The sequence below is a fragment of the Anabrus simplex genome, chromosome 1 (genome assembly GCF_040414725.1).
Source record: "Anabrus simplex isolate iqAnaSimp1 chromosome 1, ASM4041472v1, whole genome shotgun sequence".
Classification (NCBI taxonomy): domain Eukaryota; kingdom Metazoa; phylum Arthropoda; class Insecta; order Orthoptera; family Tettigoniidae; genus Anabrus; species Anabrus simplex.
The window spans coordinates 324,845,203-324,869,784 of NC_090265.1; the positions used below are offsets into that span (position 1 = coordinate 324,845,203).

The 24,582-nt window shown below is 36.9% G+C and overlaps 1 protein-coding gene across 2 annotated transcripts in view; it reads right to left on the bottom strand.

The window, feature by feature from the left end:
- Positions 1-24,582, bottom strand: part of LOC136865600 (cellular tumor antigen p53) — a 273,055-nt gene that overhangs the window by 242,766 nt on the left and 5,707 nt on the right. For both annotated transcript variants that reach the window (XM_067142419.2, XM_067142418.2), the window contains exons 2-3: positions 10,552-10,611; positions 4,084-4,126 (exon numbers count right to left, since the gene is read on the bottom strand). In XM_067142419.2, coding sequence (XP_066998520.1) covers positions 4,084-4,126; positions 10,552-10,604 — 96 coding nt within the window. In that variant the 5' untranslated portion in view covers positions 10,605-10,611. The remainder of the gene's footprint in view (positions 1-4,083; positions 4,127-10,551; positions 10,612-24,582) is intronic.

Consider the following 24,582-nt stretch of genomic DNA (forward strand, 5'->3'; position numbering starts at 1 on the left):
ACATCTAATATTAAATATGGAAGCTAAAAGTTTAGCTAGTTACTAAAAATCGGGACATAAAAATGTGAAAAATGATACATTATACAAACATGTTAATGGAAACACTGTCAATGATTAAACTATAATCTCGTCAGAGTCTAAAACTTCTTCCATTAAAATTCTAATTAAAATAGTTCATTAAAAATTGTTAGTGGAATACCACAGTGATAAGCTAGTTGCTTTACGTCGCACCGACACAGATAGGTCTTATGGCGACGATGGGATAGGAAAGGCCTAGGAGTGGGAAGGAATCGGCCGTGGCCTTAATTAAGGTACAGCCCCAGCATTTGCCTGGTGTGAAAATGGGAAACCACAGATAACCATTTTCAGGGTTGCCGACAGTGGGGTTCAAACCTACTATCTCCCGAACCACAGTGATAAAAACATAATGCCAACGACATGAGGGCGTGAACACAAGCACTAACGTGAATGTCATAAATACACCATGTTCAAGGCCGCTGATGAATATGTGAGCATAAGGTGAAACAGAAGTATCAGCTGAAATAAAGCAGAAGTGGCCCTTAGGACCGGTAGGCTATACTATTGTCTGAAATCTTGTCAGGAAATGTCAGTAGAAACTGGAAAATGTTCTCTGTAAGAGAAGGAAAGGATGAATTAAGAAGTTGTACGCAAGGAGAGAATTCTGATTACGTAGTTTGGAACAGATGAGGACTTCCATGCTAGCTGAAAGTTATCTGTTATCAACTGTTGTGTTGGCAGCTGCCCTTCTGTTGGCTCTGAGTCTCGTATTATATCTGTGCTGCAGAGGCAGTAGTGAACTCATAGGGGAAGGAATAGGGGAGTGTGGAAGGGAGGAGAGGATGGGTGGAGTTAACTGTGACAAGGCTGACAAAGGGGCGGAGTCATCTGCTTGGCTGGAAGTAGGCCTATTATCTGTAGGTATGGGTGGCGTATTAGAGTACGAAGAATTAAATATATTAGGTATCCTAAGTTCATTTGAACTGTCTTTAATAATTTCAGCTTTATTCATGTAACATGCTTTTAGTGTCCGTGATTTCATTAAGATTCTGTTCCTTATTATACGTCTGATCTAAATAGATATATAAACTTTCTAGTTCGTTCAACATTTTCCCTTTTTCTATGTTTCTAATTATCACTAGGTCTTTCTCTATGGATTCAAATTGGTGACCAGTCTCCCTCACATGCAAACTCATCGCTGAGTATTTCCTATGTTTTTCCGCGTTAACGTGTTCCATGTATCTGGTCATAAAGCTTCTCCCAGTCTGTCCAACATATGAAAAATTACACTGTATACTGTATATTTGATAACTTGTTCTTGTTCTTAATTTTATTGATCAATTTATTGATCATTTCTATTTTGAAATCATTCTGTTTAGCAAGGTACCTAATATAATTCAATTCTTTCTTCAAATTCTTGGGACATAGAGGGATTCTAAGTGCTCTACAAATTAGACTGTGAAAAGATGCTTGTTTATGTGAATTCGGGTGTAAGGAAAAATTGTTTGTGGTTGTAGATGATTGTATCGGTTTTCTAAATATTTGGAAATCAAAAGTGTTATCCTTACGCGGAACAGTTACATCTAGAAAATTCAATGAATTATCTACTTCGTCCTCTTTTGTAAATTTCAAATTAGGTTCGATTTCATTTAACTTATTTAAGATTTCTTGACTGTTAGTGACATCTTTGTTTATGATTACAAACATATCATCTACATATCTCAACCATAAATCAATTCCTTTAATTTCGCTATTATTTCATTGTGTTCAATTGAATCCGTAAATATGTCCGCAAGGATGCCCGATATTGGGTCACCCATTGCTAATCCATTCTGTTTATAAATTTTATTGTTAAATGAGAAGTAATTATTGTCTAGTAAGAAATTTAATAATCTAGTGAATTCTTCTACTTCCTGAGAAGTAATTATTGTCTAGTAAGAAATTTAATAATCTAGTGAATTCTTCTACTTCCATTTTACTAAGATTACTGTGTTTACAAATATTATCATGAATAATATTAACAGTTTTATCTGTCGGAATATTCGGTAACATATTCACTACGTCATACGAGCACATCCTTTGGTTTGGACACATGCCAAATTTAAACAAAATGTCACACAAGTCAACGGAATTTCTTAATGGTTGTTTATTATTAAAAGTGTAATGTCTTTTCAAAAAACTATTAATGTATTTGGAGACCTTATACGTGGGAGAATTTCGGCAATCAGACGAATTGGAACATCTTTTTTATGTATTTTGGGCAAAGCTCTAGTTTCTGGGAGCCTAGGATTCATATTGACAAGTTTTAATTGTTCTTCTTCGGTAAAAAGAGATGTGGATCCTTTAAGTAAGGCCTTTAAGTTGCACTGAACTTTAGCTAACAGATCTTTAGTCACTAATGTGTATTTGTTATTATCAAAAAAATACTCAGTTTTTTGATGTAGTGTATGTATCCTTATCCATCAAAACGATTGCGTCCCCTTTGTCAGCCTTGGTTACTATAATATTGTTATCTTCAAATTTTGATTTCATGTTTTTTATTGTTTTCTGTTGTTTTAGGATCAAAATTGGTATAAATCTCTTTAGCTACTCTGGGTAATTTCTTCTTTAGCTCCAATCTTACTTTGTCTTGTACATCGCGTGGGAGTTTTGATATGTTCTCTTCCGCTTCTGCTACAGTGTTAATGATGTCTATTTCTCTATCTTTATTAGGCAAATTGTGTTTTGGACCCCTTTTAAGTAGCTCATTCTCTCCTTTCGTAAATTGTACCTTGGTCAAGAGGTGGCTCAAATGTTGAAAATCACACCTTCCAGTTTCAACTCTATCACTCCAGTTGGTCGAAGTTTTCTTGGATTCAAAATGGCAGCCAAGGTTTTTCTCTCACAGTCGCACATGGTCAAGTGTAACCTCCAATTCTTTGTCTACGAGTGCGACCAGAAAATAATGTTTAGTAATCCACTGGTCTAAAATAAAAAGGCTTCTACTGACATTTGTTTTAGAAATGTGATCTGCAATAATACTTTTGATATTTTCATAGGCCCCCATGCAAGTGTTTTCATATTTTTTGTCTCACGTTTTTCACACTTTTTAGTGCACCGTTGTTATTTTAAAAGCCCCAGCAGAAAAGATTTTCATATTTGTTCTCTTGTCTACCTTTTAATACTCTCCTCTCATCTTAAGAAATGGTGGGTATAGTTTTTACTGTACCCGCAAACACACGACGTAAAATGCCCTCAATTACTTTAACCATAATGGTTAACTATCGTAGATCCGTATTGACCTATTTGTTTTGATTTAGACGGCAGAGTAAAGAGATGCTGTACGCAACAAGTTTGGTCTTTCCAGCTAACAACCGATCCATTAAGAGAAGGATAGTTGTATCTGGCCCGCGTGTTGTCCATGTCAATAAAGATCAAGGTCTTGTTTCGCTTCTGAGTATTTGACAAGCAGCTGTATCAAACCAAAGAAAAATTGAGAAGGACCATGAAATAAATGAAGTGGCCAAGACAGTAAGAGCTGTCTTATATTATACAGATATAGACTCTTTTAGCAAATTTTTCATTATATGTTTTGTATTGTTAGCAATAATCTAAGATTTGAACTGATGTTTGTATTTTATAAGGGGGTACATTTAATGTTTTTAAATCATCTAACCAAAACATTTCAACATTCATTATAGATGTTTAAAATTATTTTATTGTGTCAAGTTAAGAATTTGGGATTATAATGATGTAACAAGTTCAAGAGTATGTTTGGCCATTTTAACGCTGCTGAAGAAGAGAACACTTTAAGTTTCTCGAAACGTATAGCTTTTTATAACAACAAACTGTTAATAGTATTGACAAGGTGGAACAATGTATTTAAATAATTGAACGTATGATTAAATGCCCTCATCTCGGAGAAAATTGTATCTAGTGTTTCCCTATCCCTGTTGGATAATTTTTATTCATGTATTCAGTAGTAAGTTTTCTCACTTAACATGGTCTTTCCTTGTCCATTGCAGAAACGTCTTAACAAGGTTTTGCTGTATAAAGTAAATTATTATTATGGCATAATAAACTCACCGGATCAAGCTGCTCCTCTTTGAAATAAGCCAAGCAATTGTTGCTGAAACACAAAACAAATGTCCACTATAAACATAAATATAAAATTTTGGTATAACAAACTTTTTAAAATCATACCAGATATTCAGTCTCAATCTTGTTAAGAGTTTTGGGATCTCCTGCTACATTAAATTCTCACCGTCTCATTGCACTGGTTAATAAACTGTCCTACGTCAGTGGCTTCCTATTTGACTTTTTACCATTTGTAGAAGGAGAAGAGGTTGTCATCCAAAAATGGCATCTATAACTATCCCACATTTTTTCTATTCGAACAAGGATGTATTCGGGAAAAATCTGATGCATTTACATCCTTATTTTTAATGTATTCTTGCCCTGCCTGCCACAAAGATACCAGTTAAACTAAGTTTTCCTTTTATCTTGACAGTACTCATTAGAACCCAGTAAATGAGAAAAAGAAAGTTCATGTAACTGGTTTAAACCTCATTAACGTGATTTCATCAATGCCTCTTTTGCACCTTTTTGTATGTATATTCAGACACCCCCGCCCCACTTCTGATTATACTTCCCACCCTAAAAGCCTTTCCCAAACTACTACTACTATACTACTACTATCAATTTCTACAAAGGCCATCCGGAAAGTGGTACCCGTTTGCGCAATAAAGACATAGGAGTAAATATTAACAAATATGCACATTTTTATTGGAAAGAGCATACTTTACACTACTTCTCCACTTAATCTCCAAGCAAATTTAGGCATTTGTCATAACGTGGGACAAGTTTTTGTATTCCAGCGTCATAGTCCTCCGCCGCCAGCGTATTGAGATACATAGTCACGGCTTGTTTAAGTTCTTCATCGCCGTCAAATATCCTGCCAGAAAGTCTTTAAGCTTTGTAAAGATGTGAAAATCTGATGGGGCCAAGTCCGGGCTATACGGGGGATGGTCGAAGGTTTCCCACTTGAATTGCTGCAAAAGTTGTTGTGTTATCGCAGATGCACGAGGCCTGGAATTGTCATGAAGGAGAATGACGCCTGTAGACAACAGACCTCACCGTCGATTTTGTATTGCCCGCCGTAATTTCTTTAATGTTTCACAATACGCATTAGCATTAATTGTGTCTCCACGGGCCATAAAATCAATGAGCAGTACACCTCGGCGATCCCAGAAAATGGTTGCCATGAGTTTCCTGGTGGACAGAACTGTCTTGAATTTTTTTGGTTTGGTTGGTGAATGAGCATGATCCCACTCCACTGACTGTCGTTTACTCTCAGGTGATGCATAACAAACCCAAGTTTCGTCCCCAGTAATGATGCGAGTCAGGAAAGAGTCTCCTTCATTGGAATAACGTCCCAGAAACGTCAGTGCTGCAGCCATACGCTTGGTTTTGTGCTCCTCTGTAAGCATGCGAGGGACTCACCTTGCACAGATTTTTGAATAATGCAGATGGTCTTAGACAATTTTATGAACAATTGTTCGAGACACATTAGGAAAATGTTCACAGAGTTCATCAATTGTGACGCGCCGATCGTTCCTCACGCATTCATGTACTGCACTCAGCAGTTGGTCTGTAATGACAGATGGTCTTCCTGAACGCTCCTTGTCGAGTGTATTCCCCCTCTCCAAGTTGAAGTTGCCACACCAGCGCCGAACAGACGACTCGTCCATCACATTGTCTCCATACACCTCCGTTAATTGGCGATGAATATCACAAGGTCGAACGTTTCGTGCATTAAGAAATTTAATCACAGCCCTCACTTCACAACTGGGGGAGTTCTCAATTTGTTTAAACATTTTAAATGATCACAGGCACTACACAAGCAATGCTAGCGTCAGGTAACCTCGCACAGAGCAGGCAGACAAGTCACTGACGCGGTCTGACCTTGCCCAGCGGCTACCCGAGTCGTCAGATCTTCATGCGGTGCTAACGGGTACTACTTTCCGTATGGCCCTCGTAACTCACTATTATTTGCATGAATGTCTATCAATTAGGAGAATACTAATGTTTACATAACAGCTGCACAACATCTTATTGTTGATACTATTTTGCTTAAAACAACCAACTTACCACTGTTCATTTTAAACACCAGGAATCTTCAAGAAAAGAGATATGGACATATTATACAATAAAGGTACCAATTATAGTATATGATTATATGTCTTAAATCATAATAATTATTATGAATTTAATAACTGTTATAATTTACCATCTTAAAGTGACATTATCAAACTTTAAAAGACATTCAACATGCCAAACAAGAGACAAAATACATTTAAATTATGCCCACAATCTGTAACAGCACTGTGTTATGTATGAAATGTTTGAACAATAAAAGGGGGATAACGGGGTGGGTACGGTTTGGGTCTCTCTTGGAGGCTCTCCATGGGGTTGGGTGATCTCTGCACCAGATATCTAAATCTTATTTTACCGGGCGAGTTGGCTGTACCTTAATTAAGGCCATGGCCGTTTCCTTCCAACTCCTAGGCCTTTCCTATCCCATCGTCGCCATGAGACCTATCAGTGTCGGTGCAACGTAAAGCCACTAGCATAAAAAAAATATATATATATATACAGTTGACGCCGTTTATTGTAATCACGGATAATGTTATCAACTGTATTATACAATCACTTTTATGAAGTCCCATACGGACAAATACCGTACTAAAACATTGAAAATATTCCGTTTATTGTGATCATGAATTCGGTTTATATTATCATATTTGTTTTCAGGGATTTCGTTCTCCAGTATGCGAGTATTATCGCACCTTGCCTGAACACTCGTACTTCTTCAAACATGGAAGTGATAAACGCTGTAAAACCTCCAAGGAACGAGTAAGAGTTTTATGTTGTGCGAGCATGTGTGGTGTAAAGAAAAGGCTGTTAGTGATTGGGAAAAGTAAGAACCCACGTTGTTTTAAAGGCATCAGTAAGTTTCCAGTGGACTATCATTCCAACTCTAATGCATGGATGACTGCCCTTATTTTCAAAGAATGGCCACCGAAGTGGGATAATAGGCTGAGCCGTAAAATAGTTTTTGGTTGACAACTGTACAGCGCACATTGTGAATTGTGAGCTCAAAAACATCGATGTGGTTTTCTTACCGGTGAATACGACTTCATTAATTCAACCATGCAATCAAGGAATTATTCACACCATGAAAGCGTATTATGGCGATGAAATGCGCACAAGAATCTTAGAAAACATAGAGGACTCACATAAAACTAGTGCCAATGCCCTTGCCAAAACAACCAGCCTTCTCGATGCCCTGCATCTTCTAGCCATGTCATGGGATAATGTCTCAGCGCATACAATAAGGGACTGTTTCCGGTATGGGGGATTTTTAAGAGAGTTACCAGAAGTAGACGATGATGTTGAACTTTGTCCAACAGGCTTAAAGGAAGATGAATTTCAGGAAAGGATGAACACTGATGAGGACATCTTTACTTTCGCAGAATTAGATATAAGAGGTGAAGAACACGGAGCAGAAGATAGCAATGCTGATGACGATGTTGCCAAAACTTCCCGAACACCAACGATTGCTGAAATACGACAGGCGCTAGATATTAATGGACTTATGAGAAACAACCAGAAGCAAACAATGATTAGACTCTATTTTCCATAGCTGAAAACAGTTAACGGTATTGCAGTGCTGTGTGCCGGTATCTGTTTCATTGTAGTGCATGTAAGTTATGAATAAATACGGTACGCTACCTATCAATTTTTATTTTTCGGCTACTGTTATCAAATTACCTGCGTCCCAGAGTGATTATAATAAGCGGCATCCACTGTATATAATAATCTTATTTTACTCCACATATATACTAACATAATTTTCACAAACTAAAACCAATAACTAAAACTGAAACCCAAGAGCTGCTTGTTCAGCTGACAGCCTACCTTACTTTGAGGTAAGAGTTGAAATAACTTCCTTTGCTTCAGTGGTATTGCAGTCGGTGGATGCAGACCCTGCTTAGGCTGTAATGTTGCCATGGCTGGTCTGTGGCTCTACAGCTCTGCATTCCAACTGACCAGAGTAGGCTTCGGCTTACTGACAGTCACAGCTCTACTGTGGCTCTACAGCTCTGCATTCAGGGACAGAGACTGATCCCCACTGTTAGTTGTCCTGAGAATGGTTTTCCATTCTCCTGCACCAATACCAGGGCAGTTCCTAGTATAGGCCATGGCCAACACCCCCCTCCTCTCACCTTCACCCAACATCATTTTCACCGCTCCAAATTTCCTTAGCCTGAGAGAAGGAGTCACCTTCTACCTTCTAAGACATTTTGTTGTAGTAGTAGTAGTAGTAGTAGTAGTAGCAGCAGTGCAGGAGCATCGCTACCAGCATGCTAGCCAGCCAGTTTCTGGAAAAGGTGTGGTTTCCACTGATTAGCCCAACCTGCACTGGAGCAAAACATGAGTGCTTTTTCCCTGAATTTATAAAGCAACTACAGTTTGATTTCTCGCCAATGCAGGCAAAACTCTGCATATTCTAGATAAGTAAAAGTCTTTGATGTCTATGAGCTGCCTTGGAGAAGGAAACTGTTACGTAACGGAACGGTTATAATGTTTCAAAACGTTTAGAATAAGAAATTGTAATACAAGAGAGGAATTAGAGATAGCTTTGTTCTTGTTCTCTATTCTTGCAGCTACAGAATTGAAAATTTTAAAAATTATAGCAGTAATGCCATCTGTTGTGGTTTTAGAAATTTTAAAATTAAACTTCAATGTTTGAGAAGCCACCTTTAGCCCTGCATATATTTATCAAATAATATTGGAACTAAGAAAAAAATTGTATCCATGACATAGCACTGCTAAATGGAGGAGACTGATATGTTCATGGGCTATTACAAACATGTATATTATACCTTGGATACAACAATAGTTTGACATGTGATTAACTGAAATAATTTTCATAGTGTGTCAGATTTCAGATACCAAACGTGATAAGAAAGGACAAAATTTAAATACAGAAAAACACCTCATAAATCTGGGCTAATTGGGAGTAAAAAAGAACACTATATGGTGTATTAAAATTCCAATTATAACAAAACCACAATAATCGTAGTGCATTTAGAGCTACCACTTAAAAAATATTTTAAAATAATCATTACATTATGGCATCTTTCAAAATCAGAAATGCCAGACTGAGCTTGCCATCTCCTTTGCCAGTCTTTCCACAGCAGCAGCTTGTATTTCAGTTTCTCTGACTGCCAATCCATCAAATGCAGTTGTGTAAGCCACTTATATGTACACAGCATCGTCTCTAGTTTCCCCTAGAGGCTTTTTCGTCTGCCTCACTTCATACCTATTTTTCTACATTACATTTTAACACAAATGTGAACAGTTTTACTTCCTAATGTAGGAGACAGTTTTGTAATTCTGTACTCTGCAAATATATTACCAAATATATTACCTATTAAAGATATTTTATTTTAAATTATAAAGACCATTGTGTTTGTGTTTTGTTCCAGATAAGGACCTCAACAACATAATGATAACATCTTAAAATATAACACTGTACAACACAAAGAACAAGATGCATTTGATAATAATGTTAATAGCTTTACGTCTCAGAGACGCCAAGGTGCTGGAATTTAGTCCTGCAGGAGTTCTTTTACGTGCCACTAAATCTACGAACACAAGGCTGACATTTATCAGCACCTTCAAATACCACCGGACTGAGCCAAGATCGAACCTGCCACATCGGGGTCAGAAGGCCAGTGCCTCAACGATCTACGCAACTCAGCCCGGCAGATGCACTTGATAAAATACCTTAACAGAAACTGACTGCAGACGGGAGGGTTTGCCCGCGCAGTGACACAAAGACTTTTTTAGTTCGCTGCGCAGACCAACCCTCCCGTCTCACACACTCTCAGTGGTGGTGTCAACCGGTCTGTAACGGAGCCAAATAATAAAAGTGACTTAACTTTCATTAACTTTTAAAACCTTGCATTCTGCATTTCACAAGTTTCTGTCTGGCTTTTTCTGCGGGACTAAATTCTAGCACCTCGGTGTCTCCGAGACGCAAAGCTATTAACATTATTATCAAATGCATCTTGTTCTTTGTGTTGTACAGTGTTCTATTTTAAGATGTTATCATTATGTTGTTGAGTAAGTCTTTATAATTTAAAATAAAATAGCTTTAATAGGAAAAATCTTTTGGTAATATATTTGCAAAGTACAGAATTGCAAAACTGTCTCCTGTGTTAAAATGTAACATAGAAAATTTGGCTTATCGGGGTCCGGTTTAACAAGGGTTTATTGGAATTTTAAAATTGGGGCTACTACAAGAAACTGAGTCAATACAGTATATATCAAAATTGTTACAATCATTTCTTTTTATATTTATCCTTATTGATAAGTTTATATTAACATGCAGTTTCAACAAAACAGTTTTATGAAGTACAAAAAAGAAGAGAAAATATCAAATATGACTCTCACAAGTATTTTAAAGAATTCTAATTTACTTACTCATACTCCACCAGGGCAGTCCCAGGCACACAGCTGAACACCTCTTCTTGCATCCTGCAGCTGAAAAAACAGACACTGATGAGTTGACAGAACTTTATGGAACTGTTACCAACTCAGAATGCATTATAGTAACAGGAACACTAGCCTTCAAACAATGGATTCAACAAGATAAGGGAAGGTATATTGATACTCTGTATCATTTCTCACAAGTGTTTTGTTTTCAAGAGGCTACTCAGAATTGCCCAATTAAGCAGCTGCTATGTTGTCATGATATCCCTCCCCCTCAACGTGCTGTGTGCGGCAAAAAATTTCAGTAAGTTAAATATCACTTGTGCCTGGCCAAAATATTTTTACTTCATAAAAATGGCTGCAGTGGAAACATATTCCCACATAATATACACTACAGTTCGGTAGTAGTAGTAGTAGTAGTAGTAGTAGTAGTAGTAGTAGTAGTAGTTGTTGTGGTAGTAGTAATAGTAGTAGCAAAGAGAGAAGATCAACTTCAATTTACAACTTAATGCAAAGTACTAGAGGTAAGGCTTACAATATACTTTCTGCTCTTAACATATTTTTAAGTTGATTACCTGGTTGTCATAGCCAAGGAACATTCAAGCAGTATGGCGGCATCTTATTATGATTGTTGTTGTTGCTTATTAGCACCACCCAGAAGACACGTGTAGGGTACTTTAAGGTTAAACCTACGGGCGTTGAGCAACAAATGAATAGCTCCTGCAACTGAACACCTTACTCCACTTGTGCAAGCTAGTTTCCAGCAGGGTCGAGACTGCAGTGATCAGGTTCTTGTTTTGACTTACTTCCTCGAAATAGGATTCGAGATGAAAATGGAAATCAATTTGTGTTTCACAGCTGCTTATGACACCGTTTGGAAAGAAGGCCTTCTCCTCAAACTCATCAGAGCTAAACATTGTCTCAAAATTTTCACCCTGATAAAAATAGCTCAGTAGCAGATTTTTCCATATTCATACAAACATGCCCATAGTAGATTCCATAAACTTAATAATGGCTTGCCACAGGGATCAGTTTTGTCTCCCATTCTCTTCAACTTATACATCCATGATCTCCCAGAAACCGTATCTCGCAACTTCACCTATGCAGACAATACAAACCTCACTGTACAAAGAATAGATTCACTGAGGGGGAAGACATTCTATCTCAAGATCTTGACAAGATGGATGATTTTAAAAAATGGCACCTGAAACCTAGTCCACTAAAGACAGAGGTAGCTACTTTCTACCTAAACAACAGGATAGCAAACTATCAACCTACGATCAGGTTTAATAAACAATAGAGTAGAGTGCAAAAGATCCACCTTTTCAATACAAAATATGCTGCTAATTTAAAATTACAACATTACTTTATTTGGTACAGGTTTCAACGTCTCAGACGTCATCATCAGCCAAAATTGGGCAGGTAAACAAAGATATACACAATGTTAAAATATTTGTAAAACAGGTGAAAACCTTTGCAAATATTTGAATAAGTCTTACTCACTTTGTGAAGCATAAAGTCTTAAATGTGGCGTTATTAGCCACGAGTTGAATTCTTAAAATGTTGATGAATGATTGCTGTACCTCTGTAGAGTGTTGACATTAAGATGAAAATACGTAGCCTTAGTGGCAACTTGTGACACCAGTCTTTATGAGGTGAAGTGCTGAGTCGTAATGTGACTGAGCAAGTGGATCTTGTTACGAGTACGGATATTAAAGTTGTCAAATGGCAAAAGGTACCCAATCTAATACGGGATCTGAAGTATGAAAAAGATAAAGCAAATTAGAATAAGATACTGGGAAAAAGGGCGAGAAAGTTAATCTTCAGTGAAGGACTCACCTCGATCAGCCTGCTGTATATTACGGAGTCTAGAGAGGAACTGAGGGCTCGGACTTTCTTGAGGCAAAAACTAGGTTAAGGGGATGGGGGGGAGGGGGGTCAGGAGGGAAGGGGAAGACAGGTAATGGATTGGGCGGAGTCAGGTAGGCATGGTAGAGAAGCAAAACGCGACAAAGTATTGCGTGTGATCTGAAAGAACATACTATTTTTGGGAAATTTAACACTATTGAAAACCGTAATGAGGACATAAAATAAAATAAGATTTTGGGTTTTTCAAAGATGTCATTCAAGTTCAAGTTAGGATTAAAATATTGGTCTAAATGTTCATAGCCCAGTATCATTATGTCTTGATCTATGTCATTTAATTTGTGCTTACATATGTTCTGACCCACTGCAGAAAACCTGTTATACCTGATTGCATTAATATGCTCTGCATACCTAATCTTGAAATCCAATCAGTCTGTCCTATATACGAGCTGTTGCAGTCATTGCACCGAAATCTGTAAACACTGACTTTGTAAAAGGGTTAGATTTGTTGATTAAATTAGAATTGTACAGAATATCCGTGTTTCTACTGCTAGTTCAGAAAGAGATATTGACGTTGTTTTTCTTAAACTGAATGAGTGTAATCATGATGTCAATTATAAGTTAACAATAATAACTAGCAGTTTCCCGCTGGCTCCACCCGCACTGTACAAATTATGGTGTTGTTCGTTACTATCCTCACGGATGTATTTGCAAAGTTTCGAGTTAATGAAATAAAGAACATGCTCTGCTGTGGTAATAGAATGTAACATTATGTCAACAAAACACTTGAAAATACATCACACATAGAAATTGAATTAAACGTTCCTTGGAACAACACCACGCGCTGAATTGTTGAAAAGTCCTTGAAAGATCTTCGTCATGGAGACAAATGTACTCATAACTTTTCTCAGAATCTACCAATTTAAGTAGTATTACCTCAAAAGAAAGCGCTTGATCCACTGAGTGTCTTTAGACCAAAACGAACTGCGTACCTCAATTAGAACAAAAGATTTAATTGCTTCAATGAGAAAAAAAAATGTTAAAGAAATGGGACGTCAAATTGAACGAGCACTCATAACTTTCCTCAGAATCAACCAATTTAAATAGTTAAGAGCTGAAATGAAAGATCTTGATCCACTGAGTGTTCTTAGGTCAAAACGAACTCCGTACCTCAATTAGAGCCAAGATATGATAGCTTCAAAGAGACAAAAAATTGAAAAAATCAAATAATTTGAGGAAGGCAAACGTTAAGTGATTTATAGTGCCTGATGACAAATCTGTGCATGAATACCTTTCAGTTAAAAAAAAAATGAAGGAAATCAACCGGATAGAATGACTTTAGTTTTCATTAATTCTTTTAATATATAGATGATAATAATAATAATAATAATAATAATAATAATATTGGTTTTACGCCCCACTAACCACTTTGACGGTTTTCGGAGATGCCAAGGTGCCGAAATTTTGTCTCGCAGGAGTTCTTTTACGAGCCACTAAATCTACAGAGCACCTTCAAATACCACAGGACTGAGCTAGTATCGAACTGGCCAAGTTGGGATCACAAGGCCTCACCTCAACCGTCTGAGTCACTCAGCCCGGCTCTTGACATCAAGGTACTTGATACAGTATTCTGTTTTGGAGCGACTGTACACTGACTCTCCGACTCCTGAGTCCATGATTACAAGTGATGAAAATCATTTTTATCCGTATTGAAAATTTCGTTAAGTATATAGGAAAATATTTGAAATTTTATTTCCACCTATTCAATACAATATAAGATATTGACATTTAACTTAAAACATTTTTCAAAAGTGAAACATGTTTTGCCTCATATTTTGAGGCATCTTCAGTCACTAATCAAAACCTTATTATTTCTGTCAGATAACATTTCCAAATATTCTACAGCTATTATACAAATGTTCATGAAATAACTAAAACTCTATTGTAGTGATGAAAACATGTGTTGTTCACTTGATGAAAAGGACGTCATAGGATGGTACAGTATTACAGAAGATGGCTTGAAGCCTTAGTCAATATTAAATTTTAAATACATAGTGGAAAGCATATAAAATCATTTCATTAAAAATATACAATACATTTAAATGATATTAAAATAGTAGGTTCTTAGGTGGTACACTTAAAAATAGAGGTATCTTATAATTATGAGTGACAGTTGATGGCTTAAAGCCGTAGTCAGAGTTTGAAGCATAAGTAGAATAACACGTTAATATGAGGTACAAGAATATGAAAAAGATTACATTAATGAATATTGTGCCATTTCACTGTTATAAGAAGTTCCGTCCGTAAGGACAAAGATGGAGCCCAGGTATCTTAGAATAATTAATGTCAAAATGTCTGACCACACGGCAAGCGAAGGCAAAAGTATTCACCTCAGGCGCTAGAGAAAGGAATTTAGATCCAGAAGACAGTGAAAAAGAACGGATGTGAAGATTGTTACTAACAATTACTGAGAAAAATTAGAAAACGAGATTGAATTGCTACTTAAAAATCCGAGTTGAAGACGAAAGCAACTACGTCAGAGTTTAAAGAGGGTATCGACGAGAGATCAGCTCAGCGGGAACAAAGAACAGACCTTTTAGAAGCCACGTCGCAAATTAAGCAGAAGATTAGTAATTTGGTTCCGCGAACTTCAAGATACGTGGAAAGTTGAAAATAAACTACGACAAGCTTACGTCACGGCAGTCTCTGCTGACGTATTACTCGATATCACTAAAGTTAAAGAGTTACAGAAGTGGGAATCCTGTAATAACTCCGGGATAGATAGAAGAAAGAAAATCTGTTTATTTTAAATCATAGAAATATACTACCCCAAGAAGAATATTTGACAAGTAGATCAGCTCTTTCAAAAGAAACAATCTTTCGCATTAGATAGATTATCACAGCTGTTCATGATGGAAATGCTAATCGATCTTGTTTGCTATTCTATTCCAACTAGTCCAGAGATGAGCAAGATGTTCTAAGAAGATGAAAGGCCAGACTGCCCAAATGGGTGCCGTCGGATGACATTGCCTGCCGAGATGACTAAGCCCAGAGGAGAATTATGCCAATATTTCCCATTCACCTAGGGAAATAAAAGGAGATGTATCCGTGTGTCCTGTCAGCTGGACATATGCCGACGTCTGGAGCTGCTGAATTCAGATAAGTCTTACTTTTAAATTAGTGTAGTAATGTTTATATATTCATATATAAGTGTAATATGATTTGTTAATTGGTTCCGTGCGAAATAATGAAGCGACGAAAGTGGTGTATTGAATTAAAGCAAAGGTGGATAGGTAATCTTCATATATGAATGTCAAATCCATAGATAGGTAGTCAATCAGTGAAGAAAGCCTACGTTCGAGATGTGATCCATGTAGTGTGAAATACTGAGTTCGTTAAGGTGACAGTGAATTCTATGCTATGTCAAAGAGAGATTTAGGTACGTGTGTACATTGGTTATGACCAATGAATGTCAAGTTAGGAACCAGCAGTAGGATATGCTTGCTAAATAGACAAATGTGTTTACGATAATTGAAGGTTATGACGGAATGAAGGTCATAATATCGTGAAATATGTCCATGAACCGTGATTTAAGTAATAAGGGCCAAAATTGAAGGAAGTGGACATGTATTTAGTAAAGGAAACGGACTATATGTTTGAAAGTATAATAATGATTATTTAAGAGAAGTTGATATGAGATTGATAATTTAGAATGGTGATAGTTATTGATTCTTCGCGAATGTGAGCACGGTGACGTAGTAGTGGACTTAGTGGTTTTCATGTTGAGTTTTACTAAAAGGGAAATGAATATGTAGCAGATTCATGTAATATTTCTCTTACGAGCAAGCATAAAACGTTCAAGTAAGATCGGAGTGACACCTGTTGGTTAGCGTGCACACTTGGTAGTGTCAACGAAATCTCAGTTAGGAGGATGAATTAAACACATGCACTGTTTCACAGATGTCTTCTAATTTTGATATATTCTCAGGCGAAAGGAAATGTAATAGCTTCTTAGGCAACATCCTATCACTGATGACTGACTGAAAATGTAGGAACTATATTTGATGGTCAAGTCTTCACACAATGCAGACCACATTAGCTAGTATATTTCAGATGAAACTAGTAGAGTAGTCATTAGAATATATAATGTCGCACGTATGTTCAACTTAAAATGATGAGATGATTCAGATCTTAGAATGGTATGTGGACCTTACTGGTACTTATTGAACCATTTATAAAAATTACATTCATTTAAAAGAGGACTTATCAATATTCACGCAGAAGAAGAAGAGACAATAAGGAGTATGAATATTCAGAATTGTAAACCAAACCAGTTACTTGTAGAAATATTAGGGAACTATCCTCCCAGGTTGATATTTATAGGTATCTATTGATATGTTGCGAGAGATAGGAATAACTATATGTCAGCAGATTAATATGAGCTCCAAGGGAGAGCTAATAATTAACTCAAAACTTCATAGGCAATAGAGGAGAATTCCAATTCATGAGATATGGTTTTAGGCCTAAAATGCGTACTGTATATCTTGAAACCACCCTCAGTCTACACTCTAGCTTGTAAGGACTCATGTTGTAAATAATTTTTTTTCTTTGCTAGGGTGCACCCAGATAAGTTTTAGTTACTCAATATGTTTTAATTACTCATACAAGTTTTAACTACTCAAATATGTTCTAAACTATTTTACAAGCTTTAATTATCCAAACATATTTAACTTAATTGTTTCAATCTATTAATTTTACACTTTATTTCGATTTGATCATTTCTTTAAAGGTCTAAGATGGTGAATTTGACATTTTGGACTCATGATTTTTAAGTTGTTAATTACGGGCTGGACGATAATAATGTTCAGCTGAATAATTGGTTACACGGACTTCAATAATTTGCCGTATATTACATTCTGTCCTTGATTTTTTTTGGGCAATCAAGATTTAAGCACTTAGTGCAATAGATTTCAGTAGATTTAGTTTAAAGGATGACTAAATCGAGCAACATTTCCTTTATAATGCATAGTGGGTGCCGGACGGGTCAATCACCGGCAGATTCTAGATAAACATCGCTTGCATATATTTTACCCGATACTGACATTTCTTCGATTTCTTCTTACGCCAGAAGTGTGGAAGTATTAAGTGAAAGGGTGACATGGAGAAACTAGAAAAGGAAAGAAAGTGATTAATTATGTATTCGAGTAAAAGAAATAGGGAGATCTAAGAAATTAAAGCCATGTTTGCTAGAAATGGACGAGATAGTCAGATGAACATGCAGTTTCCGCTATCAGATTTTTTTTTAGGGAGGATAGATTAACATTCGACCTTTGGATTGAAACAATTATATAATAAATAAGATATGTAAAAATTTAAACAGTTCTTTCAATGTGTTTCGTAGCGTAGAGACTTAGATTTAAGTGGATGAATGGTGCAACAACTTGGTAGCGTAAGAAATATAATAAGCAACGTATGAGAGTTGTTTCTATGTGTAATTTAAGTTTTCTTTGGCTTTGTATGGTATGTCTTTCTCTTATCCGGAACTCATAGCCCAAATGATAGAATTATGTTAGTCGGAAGGATCGTAATTATGCTAGCCTGGATCTTATGCGTCCCCTCAGGGAGCCGGGAACGGCGCAATATAAAAGATAAAGAAAAAACATTCCAAAATGCTGGGAAATTGCTGTTTACGCCAGCGTATATTTGATGGTCAAACAGTTCGTACATTGTTTATAAAATGGTTCCGCGGAAATGTGATTACACGAAGTTTAAAGATGGCTTAAATTTATTCTGAATCATCGGAGTAAGTTTGTGGAGATGATAAGCAGTTATTCTCTACGTTGGTAAGATTTGACATGAGGTTGAATGGCTGTTGTTTTCATAACTGATTGACAATTATTTTCAAAGTTTTGATATTGGAAATTTTATCTTATTGACGAATGTTGTGGAAGTTTGATGGGGCTGTTGAAATAATGTTGTAGATTGGTTGGTTCTATGGCGTTGTTGGCCTGTTAGACTTGTGAGAATCGTTGTCAGGATACTAGTGGTCGCCCATCAAATGAGGGATTGATGATCAAAGATATCCTGGAAACTATTGAAAATAACATTCATTTTGGAGAAGTGGATGAAAGTAACATTGAGGAGTGGCTTCATGCTGATAATGTATTGCCTGGACATTACATTTAAATTGATGACAAAACAGTAAATAAAAGCGTGAACGGGAACTCGACAGTCAGCTGCAAAGTGAGGAGTGAAACTGAGAGGGATGGGGAAGAAGAGTGCGTCACAAACAATAGCATACCGCTTCAGATCGCACTGGAGTCCGTTGAAACGTTAATGGAATTCTTGGAACAAGAGGACGATACATATTTTTCAAACATTCTTGTATTAGAAAGCTCAAATAGACATAAAGAAGAAAACAAGTTGTAGGAGAGTGCCAAAAAAAAAAAAAAAAAAAAAAAAAGTAAAAGTAACAGATTTTTTTAAAGCAGCTTCAATGACACCAGGTAAATTAATTATTTCTGGTCTGCTGGTAATTGGTGAATATTTAATATGTATTGCTGTAGCTTTGAATACATTTTGGTTTTAAAGAGGGTTTAATGCACTGCATTTTAAGGTTATACGATATGTATTTTATGTACTTTTTAAAGTCCATTAAAATTAGTAGCATGGATAACCCTTTTTTTATTTTATTAACCGTTCACCACTTCCCGGGCATTAGAAGGGATAATCGAGATTTTACTGTATTGTTGTTTTATCTGAGACTGCAGAAGATCTCGAGAAATTGCTGAATGGTATGGACAAAGTCTTGGGTAAGGAGTACAAGATGAAAATAAATAAGTACAAAAAAAAAAAAAAGTAATGGAGTGCAGCCGAACGAAGGCAGGTGATACAGGTAATATTAGATTAGGAAATGAAGTCTTAAAGGAAGTAGATGACTATTGTTACTTGGGTAGTAAAATAACTAATGATGGCAGAAGTAAGGAGGACATAAAATGCAGACTACCACAAGCAAGGAAGAGCTTTCTTAAGAAGAGAAATTTGTTCACTTCAAACATTGATGTAGGAATTAAAAAGGTGTTTCTGAAGACTTTCATCTGGAGCATGGCATTGTATGGAAGTGAAACATGGACGATAACTAGCTTAGAAAGAAAGAGAACAGAAGCTTTTGAAATGTGGTGTTACAGAAAAATGCTGAAGGTGAGATGGGTAGATTGAATCATGAATGACGAGATACTGAATCGAATTGGTGACAGATCAATTTGGCTAAATTTGAAGAGAAGAGACAGAATGATAGGACATCTTAAGACATCCAGGACTTGTTCAGTTGGTTTTTGAAGGAAGTGTAGGCGGTAAGAACGGTGGGGGTAGACCAAGGTATGAATATGACAAGCAGATTAGAGCAGATGTAGGATGCAATAGTTATGTAGAAATGAAAAGGTTAGCACAGGAAAAGGTGGCATGGAGCGCTGCATCAAACCAGTCTATGGACTGATGACTCAAACAACAACAACATCAAAATAGCATTTAGAACCTCCCATCCCAACTCCAGACTAATTTTCAATATGCACACCATCAATAATAATAATAATAATAATAATAATAATAATAATAATAATAATAATAATAATAATAATAATAGTAGATACTTGAACTCCAGAGTTTACAAATTAGAATGCCAATCCTGTAGTTCCCGCTATATCGGTCAAACAGGCTGCAACTTTGTAGCCTAATAAGGTACGCTGAACATCACAAAGCTCTTAAATATAATCTTTTTCAGCTATGAGTGAGCATCATAAAGAATGTAGTCATGAATACACAACAATTGATCAAGATCAGAAAATCCTGCGTTATGAGCAAAAAGTCACCTTGCTCAACATTATCAAGAGCATCCACGTCAATACAGATCAATTTAGGAATCCCTCTTATAATTTCAGTGAAATCAACAAACAAAAATAAACATTTTACTCAAAACTTTCACTGTCAACAATTCTATAACAAAAACAAACCCCGCTTCCAGCTCTCCAACTCAACACCTCCCCTCCCTAACCCTGGGCTTAGTGCCTCCCTCCCTTACTCTTTTCACTCCTTCTCCTATCCTCGCAAACACAGACGAGCCAGCTACAAACACGACCAGTGCAAGCGGGATCTCTAAACTGAGAAAGTCAGGCCGTTCGAGAGGGCAATTATTTAATAAGCAAGTCTAAAGTTTCTTTTTGTTTATCTTTTATTAATTTGCTCAAGCTAATATCTGGTTGAACTTCCTTCAAAACTGCTGAAACCCCATTTTTGTGTCCTATCATAACAGGAGCATTGTCGGAGCACAAAGCCACACAGTTTTCTATTGGTATGTTATGAGAATTCAGCTGTGATAACATCAGGTTACTTATGTTTTGCCCTGTTGAGTCCCTATCTAACGCTGGTACGGATAGCACAGTGCTCACTACTTTTTCTGCGGAATATCATAGAATGTAACGATAATAGGATAGAACTTGGCATTCGTATCACTGCTTCCATCCGTTGCCAAAGAAAATGGTCCGTTCTGAAGGCACTTAATAACTTCAGATGATGCATTTTTTTGCCATTTTATTTACAATGCATGTAGTTTTTGTGCGACCACACCTATATTTCTTTGCAACTAATGTAGGAAACATCATCTTAAATAAAGCACCAGCATGACCAGCTGCACTTAATAAGAGCTAACTGTGTTCCACCAAAAAGGAAGTAAACAAGACACTCGGCCCTAATTACGCCATTGTCAATGTTTCCAGACTTGGCAATAAAGGTGTTGATTTTCTTATTATCTTCCTTCGATTAAACACAACTTACGTGTTTACCACACTTCACATGATTACCTAAATTGTTTCTTCCCCCATGTGCAATATTAATATCACACCCACATACCGTGCAAAGGGCATATCATCAGAATATGATTCTTCAAATGCCTGGAAGTACTGTTTCTTGTTGGACTTATTCATGAATCCTACAATCGGAATATAGCGTATGAAAATGTCCGAAAACAAATGTCTCAATATCTACTGAAACATCAAAAGGAACCTGGATCACTGAACGTCACATAAAATTATAAAATAAACACTCAAGGCAGTCAAATACTTCATTAAAACATGTCAAAGCACACTAAGACTTAAAACGATGCCAACCTCGTGAAAAAAGACTATGCACATGGTAAAAAACACACCCGTGGAACGAATGTAATTAGTCCAAGGAATACAGGAAAATGTGAAGCATGAAGTTATAACACAAAAACTTGAACACTTTATAACCTTAAAAGGCCAAAACATTCAAGGAACGCCAACTTTGTGAACAAAGAACAACACTCACATGGTTAAAGAATATGAGTTAAATGACAACAAGCAAACAAAGCGGAACAAAGAATTTGCGGAGCAGAGCCTGCTGATACCTAAGGTTCACATGGAAGAACTGTTATCCTGGCTTTAAATTCAATTCCAATGACGACACAAACATCACATGGTTAAAAGTACCAATCATATCAAAGAATGAGTTATTGACTATCGTGGACTTGCGTTTGACCCACGCAAACAATAGATTGTACAGAAGTGGGGTGATTATTGAATGTTAACGTTTGAAATTTTTTCCCACAAAGTCGTAAAATAGGGGCTGCCTGGCCGAGGCGATAAAGGCATGCTTGGTTCGCCCGGAAGGACGTGGGTACGAATCCCCGTCAGGGGCTCGTAAAATTTAAGAAACGAGATTTTCACTTCCGGAGGTGCACAATGGCCCTGAGGTTCACTCAGCCTACACCAAAAATGAGTACCAGGTTAATTCCTGGGGCCAAAGGTGACCGAGCATAGAGCTAACCTCTCTACCCCATCAAGTGCCAAGGTTACGAATAGTGGAACCCTTTACCTTCCACCACTCCAAGGGCCTTCATGGCCTGTACGGAGATGACTTTGCTTAAAGTCGTAAAATGACACCGTCCATCCACAAAACCGTAAAATGCTGCAATTTACGTAAATTTTACAGAAAAACCATAAAAGTTGGCAGGTATTGGCAGCGACGTTGGATTTTCCAGATCTGTATATAATGTCATACTGAAAGCAGGATAGCTCCATTTGCCACTGCATACTTCTTTGTTTTTTACTTTTCCATGATGATTGTTATCAACCATCAATGATCTTTGATCTGTTATCAATTTGAAGCATCTACCACTCAGATGGTTTTGCCATTTTCAAAGTGCTTCTACTATAGCTTCAGCTTCTTTTTCAACTGATGAATGTTTCATTTCTGAGCCTCACAGAACTCTGCAGAAGAAACCAATAACACAACCGGACTGTGACAAGAATAGCGGCAATAGCACTTTCCGATGCATCTATTTCTCCAGAGAAGGGAATTTCAGAATCAATGCATGTAATGACAGATTTCTCTATTTCAGTTTTCAGGTTTCCAAAAGTCTGAATTGCTTCATCTGAGAGTGGGAAGGTCGAACGTGCAAGAAGTACGATCTTATTCGAGAATATCTGAATGAGAGGAATAATGAGAAAACATTCCAAGAGTTCTTCTTAAACTAACAGCCTCCTTAGTTAAGGGCAGGTTTCTTAGAGGTTCTAGTTGATCCGGGTCAGGTCTAACTCTTATTGGCGACTAGCTGATGTATCCGTGCTTCGCTACGGGATTGGATTCTCAGAGAGACTGACCTTGTGGTTTTCCTAATTGAAGTCAACATAGGTCATTACAAAAACTTTGGTAGGAAAGTAACAATGATATCATATACCTAAAATACTCAATCAAATGAAAAACTGCACATTTTCTCACTTTAAACAAACAGGACTACGCTGCCGATCTAACAGTCAAAAGTTCCAGAGCTGGAATAATCAAAGCCACAGATAGCTGTGATCCGTGAACACCCTTCGTCTTTTTTCGGCAGGGAGGGGGTCGAATAGTGGAGACTCCCACGGCATAAACTATGCCCTTCTACTAATCTGTTTCCTAAAGTACCCGATGAGTTGGAAAATCTTAATTCACTACATTGGCGGCGGAAAAATCTATCTGACTTGGAGGCAAATTTTTCCTCCAAGCCAAAGGAGGAACCCACTCTTCACTGCTAATTTGGAATAAAATGAATGTAGAATTTAATAAAAGTAAAGAGGAAGAAACTTTAATTAAGAAACGGCTCTTTTCAGGGTAGAATTTTGAGTTATTTAGTGAATTGTGGTGCTATAATTTGGAATAGGCCTAAACACCAGGCCATACTACTACTATTACTACTACTACTACTACTACTACTACGTGAGCCTCTGCCTTAAGTATGCACACTGCTCATTCAAAACAGCGTGTCAGATTAGGGATCACGTAGCTGGAATACTATGAAGAACCTGTGTGTTACGTACCAGCTGTATCAGAAAATGTATGAACCAGAGGAATGGCATGCTAAAGAAGAAAGTTTTCTAACTCCCCAGCTATTTCCCGCTAATATTCGGTCAGGCTGTTGTACTCGGTACGCAGCAGTAATCCCATCTGTCGGAGTTGAGAGGTAGCTTAAGAGACAAAGAACATCACATCAAATAATGGTCAATGTAATGTTATTGTAGATCAATGACATGTGCTTTTGATATTGTAGGCCTTCACATTTAGTTTTCTTCCGACTCTGAAATACTACTCTTACCACAGTCGGCACGGTAAAACTGATTAAAACATAAATAATCGGAAATTGTATTCCCTATAAATTTTGTTATGTAATACTTTTCAATAGCACCAATAACGTAGGTATTTAAAATTACATTTTAGGTGCCTTCCCCTAAACTACAATTTCATCCAGGGTGAATAAATTTGTTTATAGTTTAGACTGTTGTTTCTCATTCCCCGACTCTATATATCAATTTTCATTAAATTCTGTTAACCCATTTTCTCGTGGCTCGGCGTTGATATGGACTTGGCAACAAAATTACAATTTCATGAATATCTGTGTTATCACAGTCGGTACGGTAAAAATGTATAAGACATAAATAGTCAGAAACTTGATTCTATATAACTTTGGTTATGTAGTATTTATCGATACGACCACTAATAATTTAAATATTCGAGAATTAAATTTTAGACCTTCCCCTAAACTACTATTTCACTCAGTGTGAATAGAATGATTCATAGCCTAGATTTGGCTCATTCTCCGAGTATGCA